The sequence below is a fragment of the Cyclopterus lumpus genome, chromosome 9 (assembly GCF_009769545.1).
Source record: "Cyclopterus lumpus isolate fCycLum1 chromosome 9, fCycLum1.pri, whole genome shotgun sequence".
In the NCBI taxonomy this organism is placed as follows: domain Eukaryota; kingdom Metazoa; phylum Chordata; class Actinopteri; order Perciformes; family Cyclopteridae; genus Cyclopterus; species Cyclopterus lumpus.
Genome location: NC_046974.1, coordinates 18,325,028 through 18,352,841, shown reverse-complemented (window position 1 = coordinate 18,352,841; position 27,814 = coordinate 18,325,028). Strand labels below are relative to the sequence as shown.

At 41.0% G+C, this 27,814-nt stretch overlaps 1 protein-coding gene across 2 annotated transcripts; it reads left to right on the top strand.

Annotated features, from left to right (window-relative positions):
- The first annotated feature begins 1,864 nt into the window (after positions 1-1,864).
- Positions 1,865-27,107, top strand: sgsm1a (small G protein signaling modulator 1a). 2 transcript variants are annotated; one of them, XM_034542175.1, is made up of 25 exons: positions 1,865-1,954; positions 2,079-2,122; positions 8,245-8,320; positions 13,484-13,646; positions 13,948-14,100; positions 14,197-14,264; positions 15,488-15,633; positions 16,156-16,293; positions 16,746-16,870; positions 17,416-17,483; positions 17,632-17,795; positions 18,187-18,322; positions 18,988-19,117; positions 19,581-19,645; positions 19,793-19,938; positions 20,992-21,120; positions 21,207-21,389; positions 21,773-21,844; positions 22,065-23,189; positions 23,291-23,415; positions 23,795-23,877; positions 23,989-24,098; positions 24,248-24,344; positions 24,759-24,926; positions 25,290-27,107. In XM_034542175.1, the coding sequence occupies exons 1-25, from the start codon at positions 1,936-1,938 to the stop codon at positions 25,376-25,378; spliced, it is 3,822 nt and encodes a 1,273-aa protein (XP_034398066.1). In that variant the 5' UTR covers positions 1,865-1,935; the 3' UTR covers positions 25,379-27,107. The 2 variants fall into 2 exon arrangements, with proteins under 2 accessions (XP_034398066.1, XP_034398065.1); XM_034542174.1 differs by having other exon boundaries at positions 22,002-23,189.
- The last annotated feature ends 707 nt before the right edge of the window (positions 27,108-27,814 follow it).

Genomic DNA, 27,814 nt, shown 5'->3' with positions numbered 1-27,814 from the left:
ATCTAAAGCCACTGTGAGGTGTGAGTCATCCCAGCAAGGGGACCCTGGGTTGAAGAGGATGTTTGTGTGGAGAAGCAGTCGTCACTAGAAAGCATGAATGGCTCTTTCCTCTCAGGACACACAAACTGCCTCTCCATATTTTAAATTTATATTTTACATAATTACTGCTGGATGCCTGAAAAGTATAGTAATTGTTGTTTGGTCGAGTATTATTACGTAAAATGATATGACTACATGTCTCAACATTATTCTTGACATGTTCATTCACAGAATACGGAACAAGTGGATTTTGTTTGTTCTGAAACTATGAGGGGAGCTTTGGGGGTCCAGCCCAGCCCCTCTCAGTCTGTCACTCTGTGTTATTCCTCCATCCTTTCACCACCTGATCTACCTGACAGCTCAGTCCTGCAGGCAGAAAGTAACTCCACACGCCTATCAACCCCTCCTGCTCATATTTTGACTCAGATGGGGATTTCCGCTCATACATACAATGATTGTTCTCACTCATACAATACACACTTAAATGTGTATATTGTTTCTGGATTTAGATTAAAGCTGAAAAGCTGATGTCCATATGGAAATAGATGGTCTTTGTTCAGTCTTGGCAAAGTCGCCATCTTCTGGAAAATGTGTGATATAACCTCTGTGTAAGTGATACCTTATAACAAGTGGAATCAAACATATCATAAGGAGGAAATGCCTTTGAAGAGTTTCTTGTTACATTTACATATGTAAATTACCTTCAAAATGTATTGAATTAAAATGTAGAAGCATGAGTTGTTTTTTATGAGTTCAAACACAGATTTAAAGTGTTTTGTTTGTACCCGCTGTTAATGTTAACGTAGAAATTCAACCTGATACGCCCCACGTTTTGAACTCGAGTGTATCCAGGTGCTCTGCAAGTGGAGCAGGGGAGCAGCTTTAAAATAAATGCAGTGTATTCCATTGATGGCATATTATAGATGCTGAAACATGTAGTGTTGAATGATTGACCATATCAATTAAAATAAAAAGATCTCTATGAATTAGAGATACCATTTTTCATCGTCATAATATGTTGTCGTTCCTTGTCTTGACCACAAGATGGCATAAAGATCAAATGTTCCCAAGTCAGGAAAATGCACACATGACTCATCTCCATGTATTCCATGTCCATGTTTGTTTTAATGTAGGTAAATTGTTTATCTATTTACACTGAATGTCTTTGTGTGAAAATATAACATTACAATAAGGAGATCCCAGTATTTCGTTTCATTCAGTGAAACTTATACTGACGTTTAATTGGAAAGATGTGGTCAAATCCTCAGCTCAAGTTTGCAAAATCTGAACACAATGTCTGCTTTTCACCCAATTTGCAAGTCAACATTATATTTGTTTGCAACATACAGTTTTTTACATAAGACACATGAATCTGATATAAAGTCTCTTCCTTGCCATTTTCAAAACACTGCCATTCAAAATGCCACACAGCACAACACCTAAATGCTTGCTTGTCAACTTGTCAATCAGAAAACAAGCACTATAAAAAGACTACAGGCAGTTCCTGGAACAACAATGGCAGCCATCAAAGCAGCGTGTCTCCAAAAATGTTATTATGTACTATATTGTATTTAGAATATGCTATGTTCTGATAATCAGTGCATAATACAACCTTTGGACATTAATTCATATTTTTTTATAAATCATTGATTTGTTTCAATTGTTTCATGTGTGTGTGTGTGCGTGTGTGTGCGTGTGTGTGCTCGTGTGAAGTGTGTGTCGTGTCTGTTTTTCTAATCGTGCTGAAGCAAACGTAAAATAGAAAGTGGCATACGGCTTCCCCACCAGCAGCTGTGCGTGCGCCTTTAAGAGGCGGGCTGGAGGAGGCGGAGCTGGGATCGCAGTGCACGAGCGGCACTCAGCTGATGAGAGGCTCGCAGACAGCAGACAGGCTCCATGGCAACAATCATGGCAGGTGGGAGCAACAAAACAATATTTCTAAAATTGTATATGTGTTGTTTTTTTTTAGGGTACCGACTAAGTGAAGTTGTGGCAGCATGTAAACGTGTCCTGTTGCGGCTGTTTGTGCTGTGTTTTAGAGGCAGAGACCCGACAGAGGCTGCTGCGCACCGTCAAGAAGGAGGTGGGTGTTTTCAACTCAGCACTTATCCATTTGGAAAAACATGTTAGTTTGTATGAAGCTGGACAGTTCACCATGTGCACGGATATTAATAAGCCTTGTGGTGACGATACGTGTATTCCTGATGACGACGCCTGAGATAAATGGATTGGATGCTCAACTGAATCCCAACCTCTTTGAAAAGATTAGAAAACAAGGCCAAATCAAATAGCAGATTACTAATAGGAGTCTTAAAGTATTTCTTCTTCTTTTTTTTCTCTATACATCTAATTTCCTGTGTTGGGTGTTGGTGTTGCAGCTCAATTATACGGGTGGAGAAGCAGCATGAAGGAAACAGATTGTGTTTGTGGTGTTTATGGCAGAGCAAACCATCAGCCTTCTGCCGTGTGTGTGTATGTGTGTGTGTGTGTGTGTGTGTGTGTGTGTGTGTGTGTGTGTGTGTGTGTGTGTGTGTGTGTGTGTGTGTGTGTGTGTGTGTGTGTGTGATGGAAGCAGCTCTGGTGGTCTGTTCAGCTGGTTTTCAGCACTTCATGTCATTCATCATCATTTGAGTTTACCACAATAAAACAGTAGACCAGAGTTCAGTGGATATCAAATGAGACGTCGTCACCATTTAGTCTGTCTGACATTCAAATCATGAATTACGTTTCTTCTTAGAGATCTTCGTCTCTGTGAATTCTCAGAAAGCTTACCGAAGTCTTTTGCTGTAGATTTCAGGTGCCAACCCTCGGAGAAAGGACATACGGAGCGTACAGATCTCTGTGAAGCCTGTTGCATGGCAGAAAATAATGCTGATGACGAATTTGCATGAACATCCATTTGGATGAAGAAAAATAATGATTTGTTTACTATTCATGACGATTGTTTTCTTTGTTTTATCTTAACAAAACTGCTTAAGATCAGCTGTATACTCCTTTTCTGGACCTGGTTATTACAGCTTGTTATTATCACATAGGGCCTGCTGAGGGTGCTTAAGCTTATTCTGGTGAAACTACCACAGCCTTAATCTGATATGAAGGATTGAAGTACAGTATCTATAGATTGTAGCTGTCAAAAATTAAAAACCTATTAAAATATTCAGAGGCTATTTCTGTGTAACATTCTTGGTTAAGCCCTGCATTTAGGCCACAGGGTTGGGCTGCACCAGCTATTCGTAAAACTATTACTAATTGTGTTCCTTATAAATTATTTCAACTAGCTAGTTTCACACTAGTGACATTTACAGAATCTACCACTCAGGGTTCAACGATAAGGGTCATCGTCCAATGTGTGGACCATACTTATTTTACTCTTAATAAACTTCCAAGCTTATTAACTGAACATTAGCAAGACATCGTTAGATTCTGCCTGTTGGTTCAGGAAACGTTAGCTACCCAGCAGTCATATAATAACTGTTGTGGAGATAGAGAATAATTAGATGTTTTAATGAAAGCTCAACATGATATATCAGGAAACCGATGTGTTTGTCACTCCATTAGGTCTCCATGGTCCTACAGTAGTGTTGACTTTGTAGTCTATACTGTTGAGCTTTTTGTTTGCCTTTGTTTGTTCAGGGAAGGTTTTCGCAAAAGCACCTCACCTAACATGACTAACAGTAATGTACAGTCATCCCCTAAACTATTGTACTGCTATGTTACCTGTAACTATTGTTTTTTTTTTACACTTTACACACAAACTATAGCATTATAAGTGGAAGATTATAAACAGTCTTTCAGAGAGGCTACTCATTCCATTTACCTGGCCAGGTTTATCCTAGACAAGGCCACTTTGTTTCACATCCGTTTGTTAACAGTTGATGGATTTATTTAATTAGTTTCCTCTCACGTTGCTTCATTTCTGCAAAGCAAACAAAGATCCAAAATGTCATCCTGGATCTTGTGAGAGGAGGAATCTTTGGTCTGATTTGTTTCCCTCCGAGCCCTGATTGCAGTCTTATCAGTGGAGACCAGACCCTTCCCATAATGAATCCTGCCTCCTGTGTGCTGGTATATGGCCTTTCTGGGATTCACTCACTGTTCACCACAAATGCAGCCTAATGGAGTCTGTAGACGGAACAACACAGTATGATAGCTCACTTCATTCATAGATAGCGCTTCATGAAAATAGCATGATTCTAGATGGGTTAACAAAGAATTCTAATTGAGTGGTTAAGTGGTTATGATGTATTCCCCTTTAATGGAAGAAGGATGTTGTTGTTTGTATAGTTTTCCCTTTAGTTTATAGTTATTATTACTCTGTGTGGGATGTACCTCATGTTGTCTCTATGCTGTGTGTTCTCACGCGCTCCTTGTCCAGCTGGTTGTGTGCCACCAGTCTGCTCAGATATACCTGGATGTGGGCCATTATCCAGAGATTGCAGGACGTCTGTAGCAGTGGAATTACCTTCAGGCACACACTGGCTTGAATGAGATCTCCTACTTGCCTTCGCTTTGATGCAGAACACCTCTCAGTCTGTCTCCGTCTCTTTATTTTGCTCTGATCGTACCTCTGAGTTGTGCTGCTCGCTCACACAAACACGAACACACACCTGTGTTTGCTAAAGGAGAACGAGGGAGAGAGAGACTATTAGAAGAGCAGGCCACATAGATCTACACCAGTTACCTTGCTGTCTGGTTAGTCAGGACAAGAGTTCAGGCTGTGGGGCGTAAGATGATCCACCAGCATGGTTTTGTGTTTTCTGCTCGATAGAGAGTTTCTGATTCCTGGTAACACGTTGATAGAAAACATTAAAACACGGTTGCTTCATAATGCACGAACAAGCTGCAGGAAAATCATCAAATATTATTATTGTCGTAGAAACTGATAGACTTACACAGAGACTATTATACCGTTTTTGACCATTCTAGGTGAACGTATTCATAATCATGTTTCGGTACGAATGAGATAGCGAGTTTGTGCGCCACTATAATCAAACTAAACTATACGAGGTGCTGTTGACTGCAATGGAAATTAACCTTTTCAATCTCCTTTAGAGTAAACAAATGTGATGTGAAACACTTAAATGTCTTTATTAACAGAAACTTGGAATAATTCAATTGAATGGACAGAGCTCTTCACCACAAATGGTTAGGAGGTCTGACCCAGAAAGATGCAACAGAGTATACATCTACAACTATTATTTAAATGTTTGCCCTCTCCCTCCTCCCCACAGTGTCCTCCTTCCTTCATGCAGATAGGCCTTGGTGCCTGCCTGAAAGATGAGGGCTGAAAGTGAGGGACAGGAAGGCAAAATAGAAGATGACGCCTAAACAACAATAAGATCAATTCTGTTATTGTCCCTTTTCGCTGCCGTCGATCAGGCTAAGTCAAGATGAGCTAAGAAAAGAACACTAAGATAAATTCCACCACATTGGCGTGACAGTTGAGGTAATACTTAATATACTATATACTACTGTGTGTGTCATATTACAATTATTTTAAGTTGAGAGGGAAAGTTCACTCTGGAACTAAGAAGTTGACAAAACAATCCCACTACAAGGTGGAGCCAACATGGGAAGGTACAGAGACAAAAAAGCTAATTGAACGTCTACACTTCTCTGCCAACTGCAACTGAAGAAGATCACATTATATGATCAAAAGGTCCAGAACCGCTACTGAATGGACCTTGTGGTGAGCGATTGTCTTGTCAATTGTTCCAGGCGATATTGTGGTATTTTTTGTGATGGAATCGATACCTTGATGGTTAATTTATGTGTCTATTTATTATTGAATTGTTATTCAAATACTAGTCTTAATTCAGATGTGTAACTCTAATTCAGAAGTGTGGCTCTGTGCAGGGATTAACATTCATAACCAATGATGATTTTCCTTTTTTCCCCTTCATTTATCAGTGGCCAAAGAGATGATGAATAATGAAGGGTGGATGTTAATGCTTTCTCTCTGACTCTGCTGTTGCATGAGCTAATTGGAATACTCTAAAGATCTTTTATCACTCTGGCTGATGCCCTCAGGCTAAAGAAGTTAATTCACATCAGATTTATCAGGCGCTGTAAAAGAGACATTTAACGGTTGTCACATGACGCACATTGTTTTATCTGTAGATTCTTATGAATATATATTTTGTTGTGCCATTTTAGTAGGCTCCTAAATGTTCAATTCAGTGTTGGTTAGTGCTTTATTGATGCCAAATGAACTCACTAGGACTTTTGTTGGCTGGATGATACGTGAAACAATGACAGCACAGCACATCTAGATATTATTAGTTACTGTCTGGGAGCTGCATTAATGTTTGTGTTTCTTTCAGCGGTGAATGAATGTTGTTGATGCATCTTCTTAGGTGAAAGCGATGCACGGTGAGACAAGTGCCGTCTCCATAGAAACCTGCAGGTTGTGTGAGCTTAGACAATTCACCATATGAATTCCTTAGAGGCCTGATCTGTAGCCCAGATGAAAGAGATGAGAAAACACAAGGAGTCTGCTCCCTCAATTTGGCAGCAAATCAATCAGCTTCCTGTATGTCAGGTGCACTCATAAAGAAAACGAGGGCCTATAGCCCCCTGTGTGTGTGTGTGTGTGTGTGTGTGTGTGTGAGAGAGAGAGTGTGTGTTGTGTCTGTAGGCTTTATATAAGTGTGATTGTTAGCGTAAAAGGGTGAGCATCACATCAGACTGACACTGTTTCTGTTGTGTTGGCAGCATGAATCATCTCTGTTGATTCTGAAGATAACAAGGCTGCAAACAGGCAACATTTGCATTATGATTGCTGTCCAATTAGTGAATGTTCATATTTATATACATCATATTTGGAGATTAATAATCTTCCATTAACAGCCAGGCTGCAATCAGGGCTCTGTGGGCATATTTCTTTCCAGCATCATCACGGAAAAACAAGTTGTTCTGTGCTTCTATTAATTTCTGACTTTCAAGTGGGTTTGGACAATATATACTGTTTTTACTTAGAGGTCCAGTGTGCAGGATGTTTGGGGATCTGTTTTGGGGATCTGTTTGCAGAAATCTACACTAGCCCAGAATGGACAAACCAAACACAGGCTCGAGAGAAAGCCTTCCAGTATTTTATGTTACCTTAAGGCCACAGTCAACCTCACAGATAGATGCTATTCAATTCTTAACACTGGACCATCACAGTATATATTCCACCACTGAAAGTTACAGGTATTATAATCCATCTATCTACAGCAAGTGAGCTAGAAAGTAAGATTATTGGTTCATACATTTGAGTTAAAAAAAACCTGAAGACAGAACCTTATATTGTGGAAAGTTTTATGATCAAGCTATAAATATCAAACTATGAACATCATACTGTTAGACAGCTGGTGAAATTGTTCCCTGCCTCACAGGGAACAATTTCTTCACCCCACCGAAGATTTGAATCAATGTGCAGATTGGAAAGAAGGATAAATGGAGCAGAGGGAGCATCAGCCACTGAAGAGCTGTGTGTGTCTGTGTTTGTGTAGAGGGTGAACTATAGTGTAATATGGTCGTTGTGGACAGACTAATTTCAACAGGAAATTACAGCGGTCTGTGTGGCTGTATCCGGAGGTTGATATTCCCCATGCAGATTGCAGAGCGTTGCCCACACAGGGGGACGTCTCCATAGCCACCAGAAGGATTGATTTATCAGTTGTCTGTCGCAGTTGTCAAGCCAACGGGGAGAGGGGCACATTGCCGTGACAATAAAACCAAACTAATTAGTGTTACCTTGTGACCTCCATTTTTTGGGGGGGGTTGGGTTTGCATGAATAGGATGTCATCAGCCTTTGACGTAACAGAATCAGTTGCTCCCACTGAGGATTACAAACTGTTCAGAAAGGGGGTCTGTGATGGATGAACGCCTCCCCTCCCTTTATTCTCCCACCCCCTTAATGTACTACCTCTATTTCCCAGTAGATGTCCTTGGGATGAAAGCTGGTGACTCATCACGCACTCTTCCCACTCAGTGTTCTTCTTCATCTTAACGTATCTACCCCAGTTCACCCCTGAGTCTTGAGCTCTCTTTACATAATTGAACGCAATTTTTTTGTATCCACGTTTTTATAATTTCTCATAACTATTCTCTGAAATACTTTTGTAACACTCTCACCAACTCGCCCCTCACTGACTGTGTGTGTGTACCACTTGTGGCACATTAATGAATGAGTCATGCAGCATCTGGCATGTCATTGACAGGTGAAGCAGATTATGGAGGAAGCCGTCACCAGGAAATTTGTTCACGAAGACAGCAGCCATATTGTGTCCTTTTGTGGTGAGTAACCAACAAACACCAATGAATCGCACGGCTTTTGCTCCTTTTTAACTTCAGCTTCAACAATTCTGCCATGATGAAAATAGAGGTTTTATTTATTATTAAAATCATTCCTGATATCCATTTTAGTTATTTGTCTATCTATTACCTTACATGTAGGTTGCTCTTATTACTTTAATTAATTTTAACCTGTTGATTTGTTTTACATGAACTGCTTTCTTTGACTTAAATGATTTCAATTTCTGTTGATCTGTCTTCATTTTCAACATAATATGTATTTAGCCGTGAACACAAATGACTTTACACAAAACACATCTACCTAGGTCTAACTTTATGGATCACAGGATGGCAATTAAGTTGACAGTAAGAAAGTGACTGGAACACTTAAAGAGTAACATGGAACAACATGTATTGACAGAAGAAAGTTCAAACGAAATAAAATGGCAGAAAAGGAATCAGAGTCTCCAACATTAAGGAGTTCAACTGGCTGACCGAAACAAACAAACAAAATACAAAGCTCCCTAATTAAACATAAAACAGGAGGAAATAAGAATAACAAACTAAATAGCACCGACTTCCCTAAAGTTATCCAGACTGTTACACAACACATCCCTACCACAATGTGTGAACAAATGGTCCCGAACAAAACACAAATTATTCACCAACAATCATTTGCATACAGAAATATTCTTTCCATAATATACATGCAGTCATCTAGAATACCCGGCAACACCAATCTTAGTCCATCAGACATTGATGGAATAAACTGGTAGTCCTTATTATTGGATTGGTTTTCTTATTATACAGGTATTTTTCCATCATCGCATCATCAGCAGAACTTTTGTACAATAAGGTAATCAGTGTGATATAGAAATAAAGGACATTTAAAGTTCAGTATTCCACCAAATGTTATTGTTCTTGCCTCTAAATGGCGCTAACAGAGTGCAGCGTGATTACTGTGAGAAACACGCTTCCCACATGCAGGCGCTCACACTAGTCAGATGTCTGGCTCAGTCCACAGCTGTGATCAATAACAAGATCTATTTGGGGATTTCAGTGTGAATAAAATGACTTTCCGCTTGCAGAAACTGGGATATTTTTACTAGCTGGAAGCCCTGTGTGCAGACAAAGACTTGACAATCACTTCTTAACTCATGTGATGAGACTCCATGAAAGCCATGGAAATGGAGGAAATTGTATTCGTAGTATAAACGAGTGGACTGTGATGAAACATCCCCTTGACCAAAACTCTTGTTACCATGTAGGAAAATTATTTGAATAAGTTGTCTTCATCATATGCGAAGAGATGCACCAACGAAAGTCCAGAGAAAACGGTTCGATCTCTGTCGGCCTGTGTGCTCTTTATTGTTGTGAACATGTAATCGCACCCTTGTACTCGCAGACGAAGTACGGCGATGGGCGAAAGCACTATATTGAGAAATCTAAATTAGTATAAGACACAGTTTTACCAGCTGTTATAGCTCCTTTCATAATGTGAAAATAATGTACAGCACAGTTCAAACATTTGTTAAATCATCGAAAGCAAAGGATGTTGGACATCTTTCCCACCCAGTTATCAGCTCACCCAAAATCTCTTTTTATGGGTTTTGTTTTTTACTTGGACGATAATGAAAATCATTTGTCACAGACCACAGATTTTTAATAAAGTCGTTTTTATGCCCCTATGGCGGCGACAGTCGAGACCAAGACATTATGTTTATGAGTTGGCCGTCCATTCTTTGAACGTGAGGATGACTTGATCTTATTGTGAATGTGACATCGTAAAACATGTTTTCTTTTCTCCATAAGTCAAGAATTAATATGATAATTATAATGATTTCACACAGATGTCTAAAAAGATAAGGATTCAAACTTGATGATATTTTGGACATGCGTAAATTGCAACACAAGTAGCTGGCGGTAATTATATTATTTAATTTGTTTTACATTAATCAGTATTGTGGCCATTGTATATGCTTTATGTTTTTCCATTAGTGCTTTTAAGTTTGTGTGTCATCATTATTCTTGGTCTGCGGTGTGGACATTAACCAGCCTGTAATAGCTGCTGGTCAGTCTGAGGCCTGTCTTTCCTCTACTACGATCATACGTCCCAGTGGACAAAAAGAAGCTAAGGATGGCCCTCTCATCTTTCTATTTATTGGTCAGACAGTTTCCTCCTCCTCCTGACTACCATGTGATCCCTATAGACAGTGACTCCTGTTACTATTCGTCCTCTTTAAGCTGTGGTCTGTTTAGAGATGAGAGGGAGTGGAGGATGGGAGAGGAGCTCGGCCAGCTCACCGGGGAGCAATTAGCCTCCAGCATTACGGCTACTTTGATGAGGTAGAGTCTGAAATATAAATGCTGTGGAGGGAATGTGTGTCAGAAAGACACCGTTGGCTTGAGTTATCATGAAAAGTGAGACAACCAACCATTCAGTGTAAGTTAATTGATAGTTTATAAAATATGTTAATTTCCTGAATTAAACTATTTATTCGTAGTTTAAGTCAGCACTAATTTGAAACAATTTGAACAAATGTGAAGTCAGACAAATCCGTTGAATTTAATCCCACGATAGTTGCAATGTAGACCAGTGGTGGTTTTTAAAGCTGCATTTGACTTACATGAATACAACCAATTGGTCATAAATGTAATCCCAGTTCAATATGTTTTTGTATATTCCTATCACATGCTCTGAAGTACAAGCCCGTCGCTAACGATGCTAACAGTGCAAACTAGGCAAACAAGCTGATAGCGCTAACAGTGTTTGCCTAGAGGGGAACATGAGGGTGGGCGCTATGCTTCAGTGACAGCGCTGTGGTCAGGAGGGCTTTGCAATCTGTACCCGCAGTATGAGAGCAGTGAGGGCGGCTCGCTTGAGCCAGTGGGACACGCTCACGTGCACTAATATGCACTAAAAAGCATGCGCGGTTGGCTGGTGATGTGTCAACAAAGTGAGTAGAAGCTTGGATAAGAACACACATAAAGAGATCCACTATATCTTTACATAGCAAATAGTTATTTGCTGATTATTAATGCTCTGGATGTCGTACATTGTTCAATTAAATGATAGAAAAGTTAATATTATTATACATGAATTGAATTGGTTGTGAAGCGTCATACATATTTTAATCTGCAGCAAAAGGCTGTTTATTAATCAACTATCACCTGATCAATCATTCTGTCTGTGAAATGTCAAAGCCATTAAATTACTAATATGCAAATGCTCACAAATCAGAAGCTGTAATCACCAATTCTTTTTATTTTTTAATTTTAATTTTAAATTATATTAGATAAAGAACAGAAATGATAAATTGATCAAAAACAACATTCGATAATGTTTCCATGGATCCACGTAGACTTATTGACTTTTCATTTCAGCATTGTCGATGTTAAGACTATTAGTGCCTTCGGCTGCTGTGAGTGAAGTGTTGGTCAGCTTTGTGTCCAAGAGTCTTTTAATGCACTCAGTTGCAACAGATACAGGATGGTTAGAGGCAGATTACCATGTTAGCTGTCTTTACCTCGAGGGACCACATAAAGGACTGATCCAACCGACATGACGCTCATTTTCTTGTCCCTGCTGTTTGTCATTATTGTTGTAGGAACAAGGGCCAGATCAAACATTTCATTTTACAGAGTACCCGGTCCATCTCCATGCCCTGTGTCTCATACTGAACACTTTTTTTTTTGACACTTGAGAATTGTCTCTATAGCTCGGTGAACAGACAGTAACTCTTAAAAAGTGTAAATCTTTGGGAGTGGCTTTTTTTCTGTTCTTTTGCCATGTGATACTAATGAACAATGAGAGTAATAAGGATGAACTGTATTTGGAGACCTTTTAATGTTACCCTTTGTTCTGACATTTCTTCTTGCTCTTATAATGATGTGTGTGTGTGTGGGGGGTGGGGGGGGGGGGACAGATAAGGAGCAAAGTGCAGGAAGGGAGAGAGACGAAAGCAAAACCAGACATATTTTGATAAAAAGAAAACTGAAAGTTGATGTCATTGATGATGACACTGTTGTTGCCCAGGAAGAAGTAAAACCCTGTTAACAGAGATCGTGTTCACAGCAGCGACAGAGAAAGTGACTGAGCGATCGGATAAAGGGTGGGATAGAAGCTGCGTTTGAAGGAGTGAGGATGATGGAGACAAAGAGAGATCGTGATGCTGATGAGCTGCCGCCGCCCCTCCCTTCCCTCGTCTCTCCCATAGCTCCATCAACAGGGGTTCCCATAGCAACACCAGCCTTCCCCCTGACCCCATGTGAACAGAGCCACAGGATTAGTCCTGAAAGAGAACTCAAATGTCAACACAGCTCCAGGTGCTGCCACGTAGACCGGAGAGAGAAGAGGGATGTCTGCTTTTCTGCACGGTCGAGTGATTGCGCAAGAGTGTCATCGTTTCATCGACTTGTGTCCATTACAGCTTATTGGATGAACATGGTTTATGCAAAGATGATTATGTGAAAGCCTGAAATCAAATGTTTTTTTCCGCTTCAAGAAAATCCATTTAGGAATTATGCAGTCTTTAACCTCGCAAACCCTGAACAAACACTTGTAGCAGAATGGTTTAATTATGTATTGAGCAAATACACAACAAACATCTTCAAGATATGTAAATGAATGTTCAGGGGACCAGTTGCCACAAGCTTCATTTCATATTGAAATGCAGGTGTCAACCGGTTTGTATGTAGGCTACATATAAACACCATATAAACACCTTATAAATACGGTAGATATTCACTGTGCAGATGTGAAGAAACTCACTTGACATCTGAATGTCGTGCATTGTTGCTTTTAGTGCATGACATGTCTGTCAAATATTTAGTTCCACCAAGCTGACAGATAACTTATTGACACCAATTAACATTTGAGTCAAAACACATCAAGCGCTAATATCCCCAAATTGCATTTGAAAAAAGGCAGATTTTAAGTGTTTTGGAATCTTTACTCGGCTCCATGTCACCTTTCCGCTCCATGTTTTTTAAGAGCCAGATATTCTTTCCAGCAGTTTGGGGAGACCAACATGGAGCTCAAAAGAGAGACGAAGGTGGCCGCTGTCCTTTATTGATATGTTGATCCGGCATAATGATATTAGTAGAGTGCACTTTGTTAAAGAGTATATAATAGTGTGTTCAACCAGGTTGTTTGTGTGCACACAGCTGCAGTGGAGGCATGTGTTCTGCACGGGCTGAAACGGCGAGCAGCCGGCTTTCTGCGTAGCAACAAGATAGCAGCACTCTTCATGAAGGTGGGGAAGAGCTTCGGCCCAGCGGAGGAGTTGTGTAGGAAGGCCCAGGAGCTCGAGCAGATCATCCAGACAAAGTGAGAGACGCACACGTCCTGGCTCGTTGTCGCACATCACAGCAGACTTCAAAGCCTACATCAAAGCCTGGTGTGACCGAAAGCACTGAAGAAAAACGTCTGTCTGCTTACTTGAAAGGCTATTTTTTTTTAAATATATATATATATAAAAAGCTTCTAAATAATTCATGTTTTGGGGCTTTTATGAATCATGAATCACTGATGCCATTTGCGTCATGCAGATGCAGATTCACTCAATGGAATTCAAAACCGTGTCGTACGTGTATTGTTTGTGTTGACACCTGTGACTCTCCTCTTGCAGGCGAAGTCAAAGCTTGCAAAGTCAGGACGGCCTTCGCAAGATGCCTCGACTGCCCAGCCTCACTCCGCAGGGAGGCAAGAACATGTGGATCCGGACGGCTCTATTTGACAAGGTGTTGGACAAGATTGTCCTCTTCCTGGTGGAGAACAGCAGGTGTGTTGAGAAGGTTCGGTGAAACGGCTCTTCAACCGTTTGAGTTAGAAGGAGTCTATGTCCCCTCAAAATCGCCCTTTCACGTTTGTCTCCCAGTAAATACTACGAGAAAGAAGCTGTTCTCATGGACCCTGTGGACGGACCTATCCTGGCCTCTCTGTTAGGTAATTACGTGTGACATTGGAAGCATTTGTGTCTTTTAATGTTGTCATCTTGCATTATGTGCCCCACTCTGTTTAGGCTCATGTTTGCATGAAAATGTGAGATCATGGCGGTCTTAGACACAAGTTCATTTAACTTTTTTTTTCAGTACAAAAGTTTGTTCCTGGACCAGTATCCAGACATTGTGGTACCCTTTTTTTCATTTGTCTCCCAAATTGTACTAATGCTGCATTCATATGTAATCAGGCAGACAATTTGATCAATTTGACCTGTACCTTTTAACCCATAAGAACCCGGACCCATTTCTCCTTCAAGGACAATTATGGGGGACATAAATCAGATTAAATAGACCACATAGAACACATTTCTGACATACAAGTTTTCAAAATAGTGTCAAATATCTGAAATGTTACATATATGTTACATTGGGCTTTAATGGTCAACTTTTTTATTAATAATTTAATTAATATAACGTCATTTTTTTGTTCACATTTGTTTTAATATGCTTTGAACTGAACAATATAAAATATATTAGCTAAATATCATTGAATCAGCTAAATTAACTGAGCAGATCATATTTATGTTCCTTATTGTGACATATATGTCATATTAGGTTTTTCATGAAAGTGTTAGGTTAAAGTCCAGATGTGATTTGTTTTATATCTGTTTGTTCAAGAAATGTGTTCACAGCAGGTTCAATATAATAAAGTCATGTATTATAATTCTTAAAAGGGTGAATCTTACCTTTAGCAAAAGAAAACAAGCTTTTTAAATTGAGCTACTTGTGTCAGATCTCTCCCAACCTGGAGCAGACCTCTTGGAAATGTTGTTATGGGAACACATAAGGCTGATATAATTTGTACCCTAATGTAATACAGTGATTCTCAAGAGTCACAAGATAATCTGAAGGTTCGTGAGTTGATTCATAAAATTCGGTTTATCTTTTTTTATTTGCTTGTGAATTAGTGGATAATCCCTGAAACATAATATCTATTTGAATGAGCCATTACCTGTGAATGTATGCAACTTGTAACGCAGGGTCACAAATAGACACATCTTATTTTACGGGTTGCAAGCCAAACATTTTAATCATAACCTATCATAACCTCCTTTGTACCTTTTATGGTGCCTCTATTTTTTAGTCTGCTCATTGATGTTTCGGATCATTTCGGTGCTGATCACTGGTAGTGAAACCTAGAAGTAACTGTTCACCTTCACTCCACAGTTGGACCTTGTGCTTTGGAATATACAAAGATGAAGACAGCCGACCACTTCTGGACCGACCCGTCTGCTGACGAGTTGGTGCAAAGACACCGTATCCATGGTGGCCATTGCAGACAGGACTCTCCCACTAAGAGGCCTGCACTGTGTGTGAGTATTACAACTGGTAATACAGTAGATGAACATGCAGATTTAGTGCCAGGCTCGTTTTAGTTTATCACAGATGTCTTGCTGGCAAAGTTTTAGTGTGATCAGTTTCATTCCCTTCTGCGATGCTGCCTGTGAAGTAGCGTGTCCCAGCAGAAAGAACAGAGTGGATCTGAGACCTTCATACTTGTTAAATCTTCAAGTTACCATTAAACCGGGTCAACTCTTCTATCTTACAGCACCACCATGCTCTTTACAGTTGCTTGGTGCTGTGTATTTGTATCTGTGTATTTCAAACAAAAGTCATTGGCATCAGGAATAAGGGAGGATGCGGGCATTGGTGCACATGAATGAATCTTATATTTCTATTATCTTGAGTCATGTGCAAACAAAATGTTATTCATGGGAAATGGCTGAACTGTGACTGGCCATCTGTAATTAATTTTGCAAAGATAGTCATCAGTTCAGAACCAGTTTGCGATGTTTGTTATCTGATGTGATATATTTTGTGTCTGTGTTGTACAGATCCAGAAGCGGCACTCCAGCAGCAGCATGGACGAACGCCCTTCCCCTTCCCCATCAGCTCGTGAATATGTGGAGTCGCTGCATCAAAACAGCAGAGTGACCTTACTGTTTGGGAAAAACAATGTGCTCGTTCAACCGGTAACTGTCTGATGCCTCTTAATCACTCATAGCTCTATAGGTATGACACCCCCAGAAATAATATCTCAATTTAAAAGCTACAAGTTTACAGAAGATATATATATAATACATTATTTCTCTACACTGTCCAAATTATGCCGCAACGTTTTATAAACAGCCTGACAACAATTCTGTCTGACATTTTATAGAAATATCACAGCTAAATAGTGTCACGAACACCAGAGGAATATTTATTTGCAAGTTAAAGCCAATAAAATACTAGTTTGCTTATTGTATTGTTATCCCATAAACACTATATAAGAGCCTGATATGCACTCAGGTTAATACGACCCAACTATGCTGCAATAACTGTAATGCGTGTCAGTTATTCTTTGTTTGGATGTGTTACCAATGTAAATACATGCACACAACTGCCGTGCTCAGCGTGTTCTTCATCCTCGCGGTTGTTTCAGAGGGACGACATGGAGGCCATCCCAGGTTACCTCTCTCTGCACCAGAATGCTGACCTCATGACCCTGAAGTGGACACCCAACCAGCTCATGAACGGCTCTGTTGGAGACTTGGACTACGAACATAGGTGCAAAATAGATCATGATTTTGGTGATTGTGTATGTCCATAAAGCCTGTGTTTGATGATATTAGCAATCCTTCTCATAGAAGAATACCTAACAACTTAATGCATCTTAACGTCTTTTATCTGCTGTTTGTGTAACACTCGGGTGTTACTGAATAATGCAGTGTGTTTGTGTGTGGCTCAGTATGCAGAGTCGATGCTGCTGATCTGATGAGGCTTATTTTGAGCTCAGCAGATGGTTTATTGACTGAGGCACAGTCAGACATCTCTCAACCCACAAACCGTGTTATGTTCCTGTGCATGTGGATTGTTCGTCTCACCAAAAAATTGATTTATTGCGTTAGTCAACTATATGCTCCTGCTATAGCCTGTGCGCGCTCCCGAATACTCTCTTTATTTGCCATTAATAAAATTGTCTTTGCGATTTTACCTCATATAGATTTATTCCCTGTGGATTTGCTTTTCACTGTTAGCTAATGATCCACGCAGTGTGCGAAAACGGGTCTGGGGCATTATTTTATTGACTGTATTTGATTCATGTGTTTCAGTGTATACTGGGATTATGCCATGACCATCCCTTTGGGGGAGATAGTTTACTTACACTGTCATCAACAAGGTGGGTCCTCACAAACCTTTACAGCACAGTGTTTGCGTGTCATTTTTTATTCATTTGCCTTTTGTATTTGTTATAAATGTCTGCAATTTATAAGCTTTTAAATAACATGGCCTCATGAATAATTAAACCAAGAAAACATCTCCTGCAGTTGACAGCGGGGGGACGGTGGTGCTGGTCAGTCAGGATGGGATACAGAGACCTCCACTTCGCTTCCCCAGAGGCGGCCACTTGCTCCAGTTCCTCTCCTGCCTGGAGAACGGCCTGCTTCCCCACGGCCAGCTGGACCCTCCACTCTGGTCCCAGAGGGGAAAGGTCAGCACTGAGGTTTTTTCTTTCTAGTCGCTCTCACTTCCAGAACATAAATGACACAAAGCAGGCATTCTTCAAAGAAAAGGGCAGCACAATGCTAAATCAGCCCTATCTGATCAATAAATCAATACAAAAACACAATGTGTGGCTTAATGTTCCCTCTGCACCACCAAAAGTGCCTTCTTGAATGGATGTTTTTGTGGACTAAGTAGCAATGTATCTGCAGCTAAACAGAATAATTAAAACCACCCACACATGCTCAGCCGCTATTAATAAGCTGAAGGATGCAGACACTCATCATCTTTAATTCACATTGATGGTTTAGCTGGGCTGTATTGGTTGATACATTTTGGTTGTTGGCATCAGTTTAATATCAGTTGTATTCTCATTGCAGGGGAAGGTGTTTCCCAAGCTGCGTAATAGGGTTCCTCAGGGATCTGGATCCTCAGACTCAGTCTCAGATAAGGAGGAGGACGAGGCCACAGACTATGTCTTCCGCATCCTCTTTCCAAACAGCCAGTCAGAGTTCGGTGAGATTCCTTCCAGAGAAGCAAATAATTATGAGCAGCACCCACGAGCCCCTCCAAATTGTTGTATTTTTATGAAAATGCTACTCTGTGTTTGTTACAGTAACTGTAACCTATCCTCCCCATCTGACTTCCTCCCTCTCCCTTCAACTGAGTACACAGTCCCCCTCCAAAACAGCTGTCCTGAAGAATCCCCTCACTCACAGGCTGTAACACTGTTACACCTCGCCTCGTCTGTCAGCTTGCTTCTCTGCATCTGAAATCCTCTTAACCTGTCCTACAAAGTTAATAAATGTGCATTGTTATGAAAGCCCCTCCCAACCCCCTTTTTACTGCAATACGGCGCAGTAACCTTTTACAGCCAATGGGTGGTTAACTGAGAAAAAAAAAAGATTGAGTACTAATTGTACTCTGAAGTGCTTTTAGCTGATCACAATTGATGAGCATGATTCTGCTTATGCAAAGAGTTTCCAGCTGTGTTTCAATCTTCTAAGTGCAAATGTAAATGGTGTTAAAAAAACCTCTGTTGCATAATGCTTTTTAAGTTACAATGATGTGTGTGTGTGTGTGTGTGTGTGTGTGTGTGTGTGTGTGTGTGTGTGTGTGTGTGTGTGTGTGCGTGCGTGCGTGTGTGTGTGTGTGTGTGTGTGCGTGTGTGTGTGTTGCAGTGACTCCTCCAGACTTGATGGATCAGGGGGCTACAATGTGGCATCTCACTCTCAGGAAGTCCTCGTGTTCCTCTTGTTCTCAGGGGAGCTTCTCTGATGGGGCAACACCCAAGGGGTGCAACCATGATAGGTTAGATATGAGCACGTTAAACTAGACTAGAGTTGTGCTACATTGTGACAGAGAAACTGCTGAAGACAAAAAGTAACAAACCGGACATCCTCAACAATAGAGACAAAACTGAGAAAGAAGCAAAGATACAAGAACCTTGCAATTACCAAGAAGACAATTATCTGACATTTACCACTCTTACATGAGAATGTGTTTGGAAAATGAGGTGATAAGTGAGGCTGATAAGATGGTTGAAGGCTATGAAACAAAGACAAGCCTCTCGGCCAATTTGTTCTATATGTCAGGTAATCATTAGAAAGATAAAAGATTAGACCAGACACTGTAATAAACTCTACATTTGATACAGTATCTCAGGACAATATGAGTAACGTCTAACGCAATAGGTGATTAATTCAATGATGGATTGATGATTGTTTTTTAAGTGATTCCTCGACTTAAGGCTCTGTGCTATTTCTTCCTGCAGGGCTCCTCTGAAACTGCTGTGCGACAGCATGAAGAATCAAATCATCTCTCGGGCGTTTTATGGCTGTAAGTGATTGCTTAATGTTTACCTTAAATATTAGTATCTATTCACATTCACTTTGAAAATGTGTTGGAGGCAGTATGTAATATCCTCATTTCAATTATCACTACCATCTGCAGAGCCATTCAGTAATGAACTGTATTGTCAACCAGGGTTGGCATACTGCCGTCACCTGTCCACCGTGCGTACACACCTCTCTGCTCTCGTCAATCACACCATTGTGGCGCCCGAAGTGCCGTGCGATGCCTACAAAGGGCTCACCACGGATGTGTGGCAGACGTTCCTCCAGGACTGCACAGTAAGCATCGCTGGTGTCACAGCACTGCAATCGAAACCTCACATTGCTGCAGACCGTATGCTGTGCACACACACACACACACGCACACACACACACACACACACACACACACACACACACACACACACATGCACACACATGCATGTCCACTCTCAGGCTATCTCTTTCACTCTGTCAGTCTTCTGTCTCATCCATATTCATCCTCTGCTAATCATGTGGCTCACGCCATTAGTCTCACAACAGTGTGCATGAAGCGTGACTAGTGGCCCGGTCAGACTCAAAGTCCACATCTATTTAAACATCAGTTACATTTACCTAAAGGCAGGGAGGTTTTTAACTGAACATTAAAAGAAAAAGTAAATACGTGTCTTAAAACTTGTTTGTTTTTTGTAAATAACACTTGTTGATTATCTTAGCCATCACAAAAGTGACTCAGTTAATTGACCGTAGAAACAGTAGTTCAACAAACGATGGTCCACTGACTAGCTCGTCCCATGGTTAGTGGATATGTCTGCTCTGTTATGGAAACATCATCATAAATGGTTTAATTTAACTTTAACAATTTGTTTAAACCAATTACTTACTATTAATGTTTTTTGATTTGACTTACCCTATTGAACATATATACATTTCTGATGTGACTAATGGAGAGACGTAACATAATCCTTTAGACACTCAATTAAACAAAAGATTTGTGGTTGAGTAACAGTTGTGGACAGTTGCTTTTAAACTGGATTTAACCTGCATTTGATTTGTTTTTATCTTCCTGTGAAATTCAAAATACTGAGCACAGACTGTATAATCACACTGACAGATGCACCAGTGCATGTCACCGTTACCATCTACCAACCTCTCTGCATTGGCCATTACCTGCATTCACAGTAAAAGCTGCCATGCGGCCTCTCTACAGGCTACCATGTTGGTAATGCTGTTGTTTTGAAGCCTTATTGAATGTTTTAAACATGCAGAGAGTGATAATTGTATTTTTATTGAGGGGGCAAATCCAAAAATAGATTAAAAAAAAGAAAAGGTAATTGTATCTTGTGTCTTCAGGCATACGATGAGGAGGAGCTTCTTCGTTTGGTCTACTTCGGTGGTGTGGATGCCTCGCTGCGTAAAGAGGTGTGGCCTTTTCTGCTGGGCCATTACCAGTTTGGCATGACAGCAGCTGAGAGGAAAGAGGTTTGTAATTTGCACAATTATGGCTTTGGGTTCAACGTTTGTTTTACCTGAACCTCTGACCCTTGATCGCTCACCCCTCGCCCCAGGTGGACGAGCAGGTCCAAGTGTGCTACCAACAGACCATGCGTGAGTGGCTCGGCTGCGAGGAGATCGTCCGCCAGCGGGAGAAGGAGCAGCATGCTGCTGCATTAGCAAAGTGCTCCTCAGGAGCGAGCATGGACAGTTCCAATCAGAAGATGATCCACCACAACTCCACTGTGAGCAATGAGGTGAAGGAGTAATGCACACTTATATTCAGAGTTCGGAAATAATAATAACACATAATAAATGTGTCCAATTTTGCAAGTAAGGGTCTGTTTACTAGTTACGGGCAGTACAGTTGCATAACTGCTGGGTAGCTTTACATTTTTATAACAAATCTGCATGATAAAAGACATGGTATATTGGTTGCACCATGGAACAGTAGAATCTAACAGTTTTGGAGCCTAAAACTTTTAACCATTATATTCCCTGCAGCTGTACTCAATTCCAATACTCCCCAGAGTATACCTTTAATGGGAGCACAGCACATGTCATGAGCCAACAAAGATGCATATCAGTAAAACATATTTTTATATAATAATATATTGGTCTGAATATCCTTATTCCCCAGTCCCAGTCCCCCCAGAGCTCAGACAGGCAGAGTCTGGCTCGCCTGCAGAGTGACTCCAGCAGCAGCACACAGGTATCAAATGCTCTCCATATTACAGCCTGCATAGTCTTTTAAAAAGAGTCTTTCGTTAAGAGTTTTTAGATTTCTAATATCCTGATCCTAAAGTAATGCATGTGATCTCAACTTTCTGAACCAATACTCCTCATCCCTGCATTCTCTCCCTTGTTAGTTCTTCACATCCTCCCCTCCCTTCCCCTGGAGCAGCCTGCTTCCCTTTGGCTTGTTCTTTCAGGTGTTTGAGTCTGTAGAGGAGGTTGATCAGATCGAGACGGAGCCTAAGAGCGAGGAGGCTAAACAGGTGCCAAAGATACCCAATGGAGCTCTGCAGAACGGGATAAACTCTCCTGACTCCGGACATCCCTCCTCCCGGAACTTCTCAGTCACCTCCGGCCTGTCGGACGGCTCACTCAGCACAGAGGACAGCGCTGCACCTGATACAAGCCCGAGATCTGCAGCTGTTCCTCAGGAACCACAGAGCCCAGTCAAACCTGCAGGGGTAGAACGTGAATGTCCGACAGATGAGAAGGACAGCCAAGTGAGAGGTAAAGTGAAGAACCAAGAGGAGGAGGAGAAAGCACCTGATGTGACCAAATCTGCAGAAATTACCAAGACTGAGGAGCTGGTGAAGGCCAACGAAGACACAAGTCTGCAACCCAAAACACAAGCAACTGTTGAGGAGTCTGGAGCCATTGAAACAGAGGGGCCCAAGTGTGAAAATAAAGATGCACTGGCAGACATGAAGGGAGTTACATCTGCAGAGTCAGGGGAAACAGAACAAAAAGTGCCTGGTGAGGAACCTGTGGAGCAAAGTCTTAAAAAAGCCGTAAAAGTGAGTATTGAGGAAACTTCAAAGCGTGAGAAATCTGCAGAAACAAACGTGGAAAAAACGGATGAAATGGACGGATCAAAGTCAAATAAACCACAAGATGTTTTATTGGCAGATTGGAGAGGAAATATATTCGTTGATCACAAGACTCCTGTGGTTGAAAAGAGCCTAGCTTTGTCAGCCGACAGCGGGATCTTAAGAGCAAGAGACGCCTACTTTTCCTCCCAGACAGACGAGGCTCAGCTTATGACTGAGTCTGATGAGTCCCCCTCCGCCATAGAGATGGAGGAGATCCCAAAAGCCAAAGTTTCCATGGTGCCTTTGAGCAGGAAGGGACGCTGTGAAGCATTGTCTTTCTCTGAGGACTCGGCCCCCCACATTGAGCTCAGGCACAAGGAAGAGCAGGGCAAGACCATCCTGTGTGAGGAGCCACAGATGGAGAGTCTTTACCCTGAATGTAAGTCTCTGGCCGAGTCTGGAGACGCCAAGAATGAAGCCACCACTCAAGAATCGGCTGGGAGTACCTTCTCTGTATGCACATGTATTTTTTCCACAAGTGTTCAAATTAATTTATGCAAAGTATTATGAGCTGGATTTATCTATTCATTCATTGTTTTCATTGTTTGTTTCAGCAAGAGCTTTTGGACTTGTATACATTAAATCTGCACCGCATTGAAAAGGATGTCCAGCGCTGTGACCGAAACTATTGGTACTTCACTCCTGCCAACCTGGAGAAACTGCGCAACATCATGTGCAGGTAAAACACTGACGGCTTCAGGGATGTGATGAAGAGTGTGAAAATAATCATTTTACCCATCTTCATATGAATGGCGTATCTACCTTTCAGGGTTTATGATTTGAATGTAAATGTGCTCATGAGTGTTAGGATTACAATAATGCCCCGGCCCCCATCTTCATACCACTAAATTATTACCTTTCACTGCTTATCTTATTCATATAAGTGCTCCATAAATAATACTTTAAAGGATAAGACTGGCAATAAATAATCTTGAATAGCATTGATAACAAAATGTGGAAATACCTCTGAATCCTGAGCAGCTTATGGCTCAGCGTATGAGTGGCAGATGAAAGCAGCTGAGGACAGTTTAGCTCACTTCCTGGTTGTACATCTACAGCTATATCTGGAGGCACCTTGACATCGGTTACGTACAGGGCATGTGTGATCTGCTTGCTCCACTGCTGGTCATTTTGGATGATGGTGAGTCAACACTGATTCACTTCTCTTCCCTGACATTTGGTGTATTTTTATAGTTATTGATGGAACAACAGAGGACAGTTTGCCCACGCTTCTCTCACTTTCTCTTTTCAGAGGCCATGGCCTTCAGCTGTTTCACTGAGCTCATGAAGAGAATGAATCACAACTTTCCACACGGAGGAGCTATGGATACTCACTTTGCCAACATGCGCTCTCTAATCCAGGTGACACAGTACTAGTAACGTCTTTACAGATACTGTAGCAGTCAGGTATCACTAAATCCATTCATTACAAACAAGCGTTTCACTTTTACCTCCACAACCAGGCTCATTTGTTATTGTCCTGAATCTCCTCTGGTCCCCTCTTTCTGTAGATCCTGGATTCTGAGGTGTTTGAGCTAATGCACCAGAACGGAGACTACACCCACTTCTACTTCTGCTACCGCTGGTTTCTGCTCGACTTCAAGCGAGGTAAAGTGACGGCATAGTGCAAAAGAGTTAGAGGAGTAGTTGATTCGCTCCTCTTTAAGCCCCGTTGGTGGATAAAACACAAACCACTTGGCAGCTTGGTAACAAGACATTTAGTTATTATTTGGAAGACAGTTATATTTATAGAAAACCCTTCATGGGAGTTGCTTATGAAATAATTGCCATGGACCGCAGCTGCATAGGTATTTTTTAATTATTCAGACTTCAAACTGAAGACTCGTCAAATGGCTTGTTTTCTCACCGAGGTCTCAGCATAACCTCCCTGCAAATACCTGCTTCACTCTTATCTCTCTCCACTGATAACTCCCCTTCCTTCCTGCCTTCCTCACCTCCCACCCGAGCCCTCAAACACCGATTTCTATCGACTCCCGTTTCTTTATGTGATTTGTGTTCCAGAGTTTGTGTACGATGACGTGTTTGCAGTGTGGGAAACCATCTGGGCAGCCAAGTGTGTCTCTTCTAGTCACTTTGTCCTCTTCATTGCCCTGGCACTGGTGGAGATCTACAGGGACATCATCCTGGAGAACAACATGGACTTTACTGACATCATCAAGTTCTTCAATGGTAAAATATGTCACTTTGCATAAATATCTCCTCATACCAGTTAAAGATGCCTTCGACTGATGTCACAAGTAACACTGATCGACAGGTGTATAATGTCTTCTGTACATTTGAGCATGTTCCATGCATGAAATGCAACAAAGACAAGCTATGAAGTCAAGTGTGTTCTCCAGCATGTCCAGCAAGTCCTCATTGAGCTTTGCCAAAGGAAGAAGCTCGGATTGGGTCGGTTGTGTTTCCAACCAGGGAAACAGCCGGCAGGGAGCACAAGATTACAAATGACACTTGATTACAAATGTGTAACATGAAACAAAATATTTGCCCATTCGAAATGATATCGCCCATTTGTGTTTTTTTGTCTTTCAGAAATGGCTGAGCACCACAACTTAAAGCAGATTTTGACCGTGGCCAGAGATCTGCTGTGTAAGGTGCAAATGCTTATAGAGAACAAGTGATGGTGCTCTTTGTCTTCTGCTTCCTTCCAAGTGTGACTGGCTGTAGCAGCACACGATTTGATACATCTGAGCACACACACTCTCTCTCTCTCTCTGTCTCTCTCTCTTCTCTCCCTCTATCTATATATATCTCTTCTCTCTCTCTCTCTCTCTCTCTCTCTCTCTATCTCTATCTCTATCTATATATCTCTCTTCTCTCTATCTCTCTCTCTCTCTCTCTCTCTCTCTCTCTCGCTCTCTCTCGCTCTCTATCTCTCACACATACTATACAAAGCCTTTACAGTCACCATTTGCTGCTATGAGCCTTATTGACTGTATCCACAATGGTGTTTGTGTTGTCAACAGATGTGAGAATATTATGCTTCATATTTGTCTGTATGTTCAAGTGAAAACAAATTTATCTGAAAAAGCTTTTCTTTAATTTCTAAATATATCTGCCAGAAATTCCTTTTGTGTCAATCTTAATCCGAGTGCAACATTTTGAGATAATAATGGTCTTGTTGCACATTTTAAACAAAATTCTCAAAAGTCCACCAGAGAATGCAAAGAATACGTTGTGATGATAGTTTATAATCATTATTTCAACAGTCAAGTCTACAAGATTATACTTTAAATATATCGGCACGTTATATTCGTACTCCTATCTCCTATTAAAGGACAGAATGTCAGCAGACTTTCCATTTTCCTTGAATGCAACACCCCCAAAATGTAATTACGTTCTGCCGATGACAGAACGCTGGCTTGTAATCCTTAAACTCCATTTCTGTTTTACACACAACATTAAGGATAATTTAGAGTCTAGCACCATGTCAGTGATTTAGCATCCAACAGTGTTTAAAATGTTTTAATTGAACTGCCTCGTCTGCCAAATATTGTCTTTATTTGTTATGTGTGAATTGTACTGTACTGAGAGAAACAATGTGTTTAACTTATGAGGATTATAATATGTCAAATCTAATATTAAAGTGACTTACGGATGTCTGTGCAGAGATTTATATAAAGCAACAAGCCTCTTAAGTTATGTTTCCTTATCTAATGAACCTCTGTATATTTTGTAAATTGTGCAGTTTACTCACCTTGATTTTTGTCTTGTATTGTCTGGCGCCTTTTTGTTGATTTTAAATGTTAATTTCCGCTTGAATGTGACTGAATTAGTAAAATCAGACGAGACAGTGGAAACAGTTAGTCAGAGACCAAATGAGAAGTTGTTTGGCGCCGTGTTATTGAGATTCTTTAATGTGAGAGTGAGTCAGACGCAGATGAGAATGAAAGGTACATGATGTTATGTGGGAAACTGTGTTGATGTTTTGGCAGATTTGGGATTTGTGAGGACATTCAATATATGCTTTTAACCCCTAAATGAATACTAATGTTGGCCCTGAGCTACCGACATTCATGCTCGTCATTCATTGCCTAAAACTTAGTTGGTCTTCAAGTATTGTTTCATGGATGTGGTAAGATGAATTGCTTTTAATATTGGTGCTTCTGTGAATGCTTACTGCTGCCAGAAAACCTATTTTTAGTATAATGTGACATTTATTTAGCAAGTATTTATTTATTTATTCATTTATTTTCGCATTCAGATGCTGCTTTGTTTGTGAAGCTGATGTTTTCATTTTGTGGCCAGTTCTAAATGTGTCTTGTAAAACAATCAAATTCTATACTAAGAGTTCATATATAGTATATATTAAATGGTATATGTTTTTATAATAAAAAAATAAAAATGGAATCATCATTATCTTTCCAAACATCTTGTAATGTGTATTTTACTCAATGTAATCAAACTGAGGTGTGAGAATCACACATATATCAGGTAAGTGGAAGGTTGTTAAACATCAAGAGATGACCGGAGATTTAAATGTTTGTTTTGTCCCCCCTTTTTCGTTTAAACAACTACATTCACAGTCCCTGTGAAATTAATCGGAATAACTTGGAAGAAATGGTCAAGTATCAATGAATAAATGCTGAAATAAATATATAAATAATAATATATTATTTATATATGAATCGCCACCTTAACGTGGTGGAGGAGTTTGAGTGGCTCAGTGATCCTGGGAGCTATGTTGTCCGGGGCATCAGCCCCTGGTAGGGTCTCCCAAGGCAAACAGGTCTCGGGGATAGCCAGGACTAAGAGCGGTTCAATAAACCCTGATGATAAGCAGCCCACGGACTGAAGCTACCTTGCCCGGACACGGGAAACCGGGGCACCCTCCCGGAGCCAGACCCAGGAGGGGAGCTCGTCGGCGAGCGTCTGGTGGACGGGCTTTCGCCCATGGGGCCCGGTCGGGCTCAGCCCGAAAAAACACCATGGAGCAGCAGTCACCCTGTGGACCCACCACCCGCAGGGAGAATTATCGGGGTCGGGTGCTTTGTAGACCGGGCGGCGGGCCAGGCGGGAGACCTGGTCGGGCCGATCGCCGGCGGCATAGACTAGCT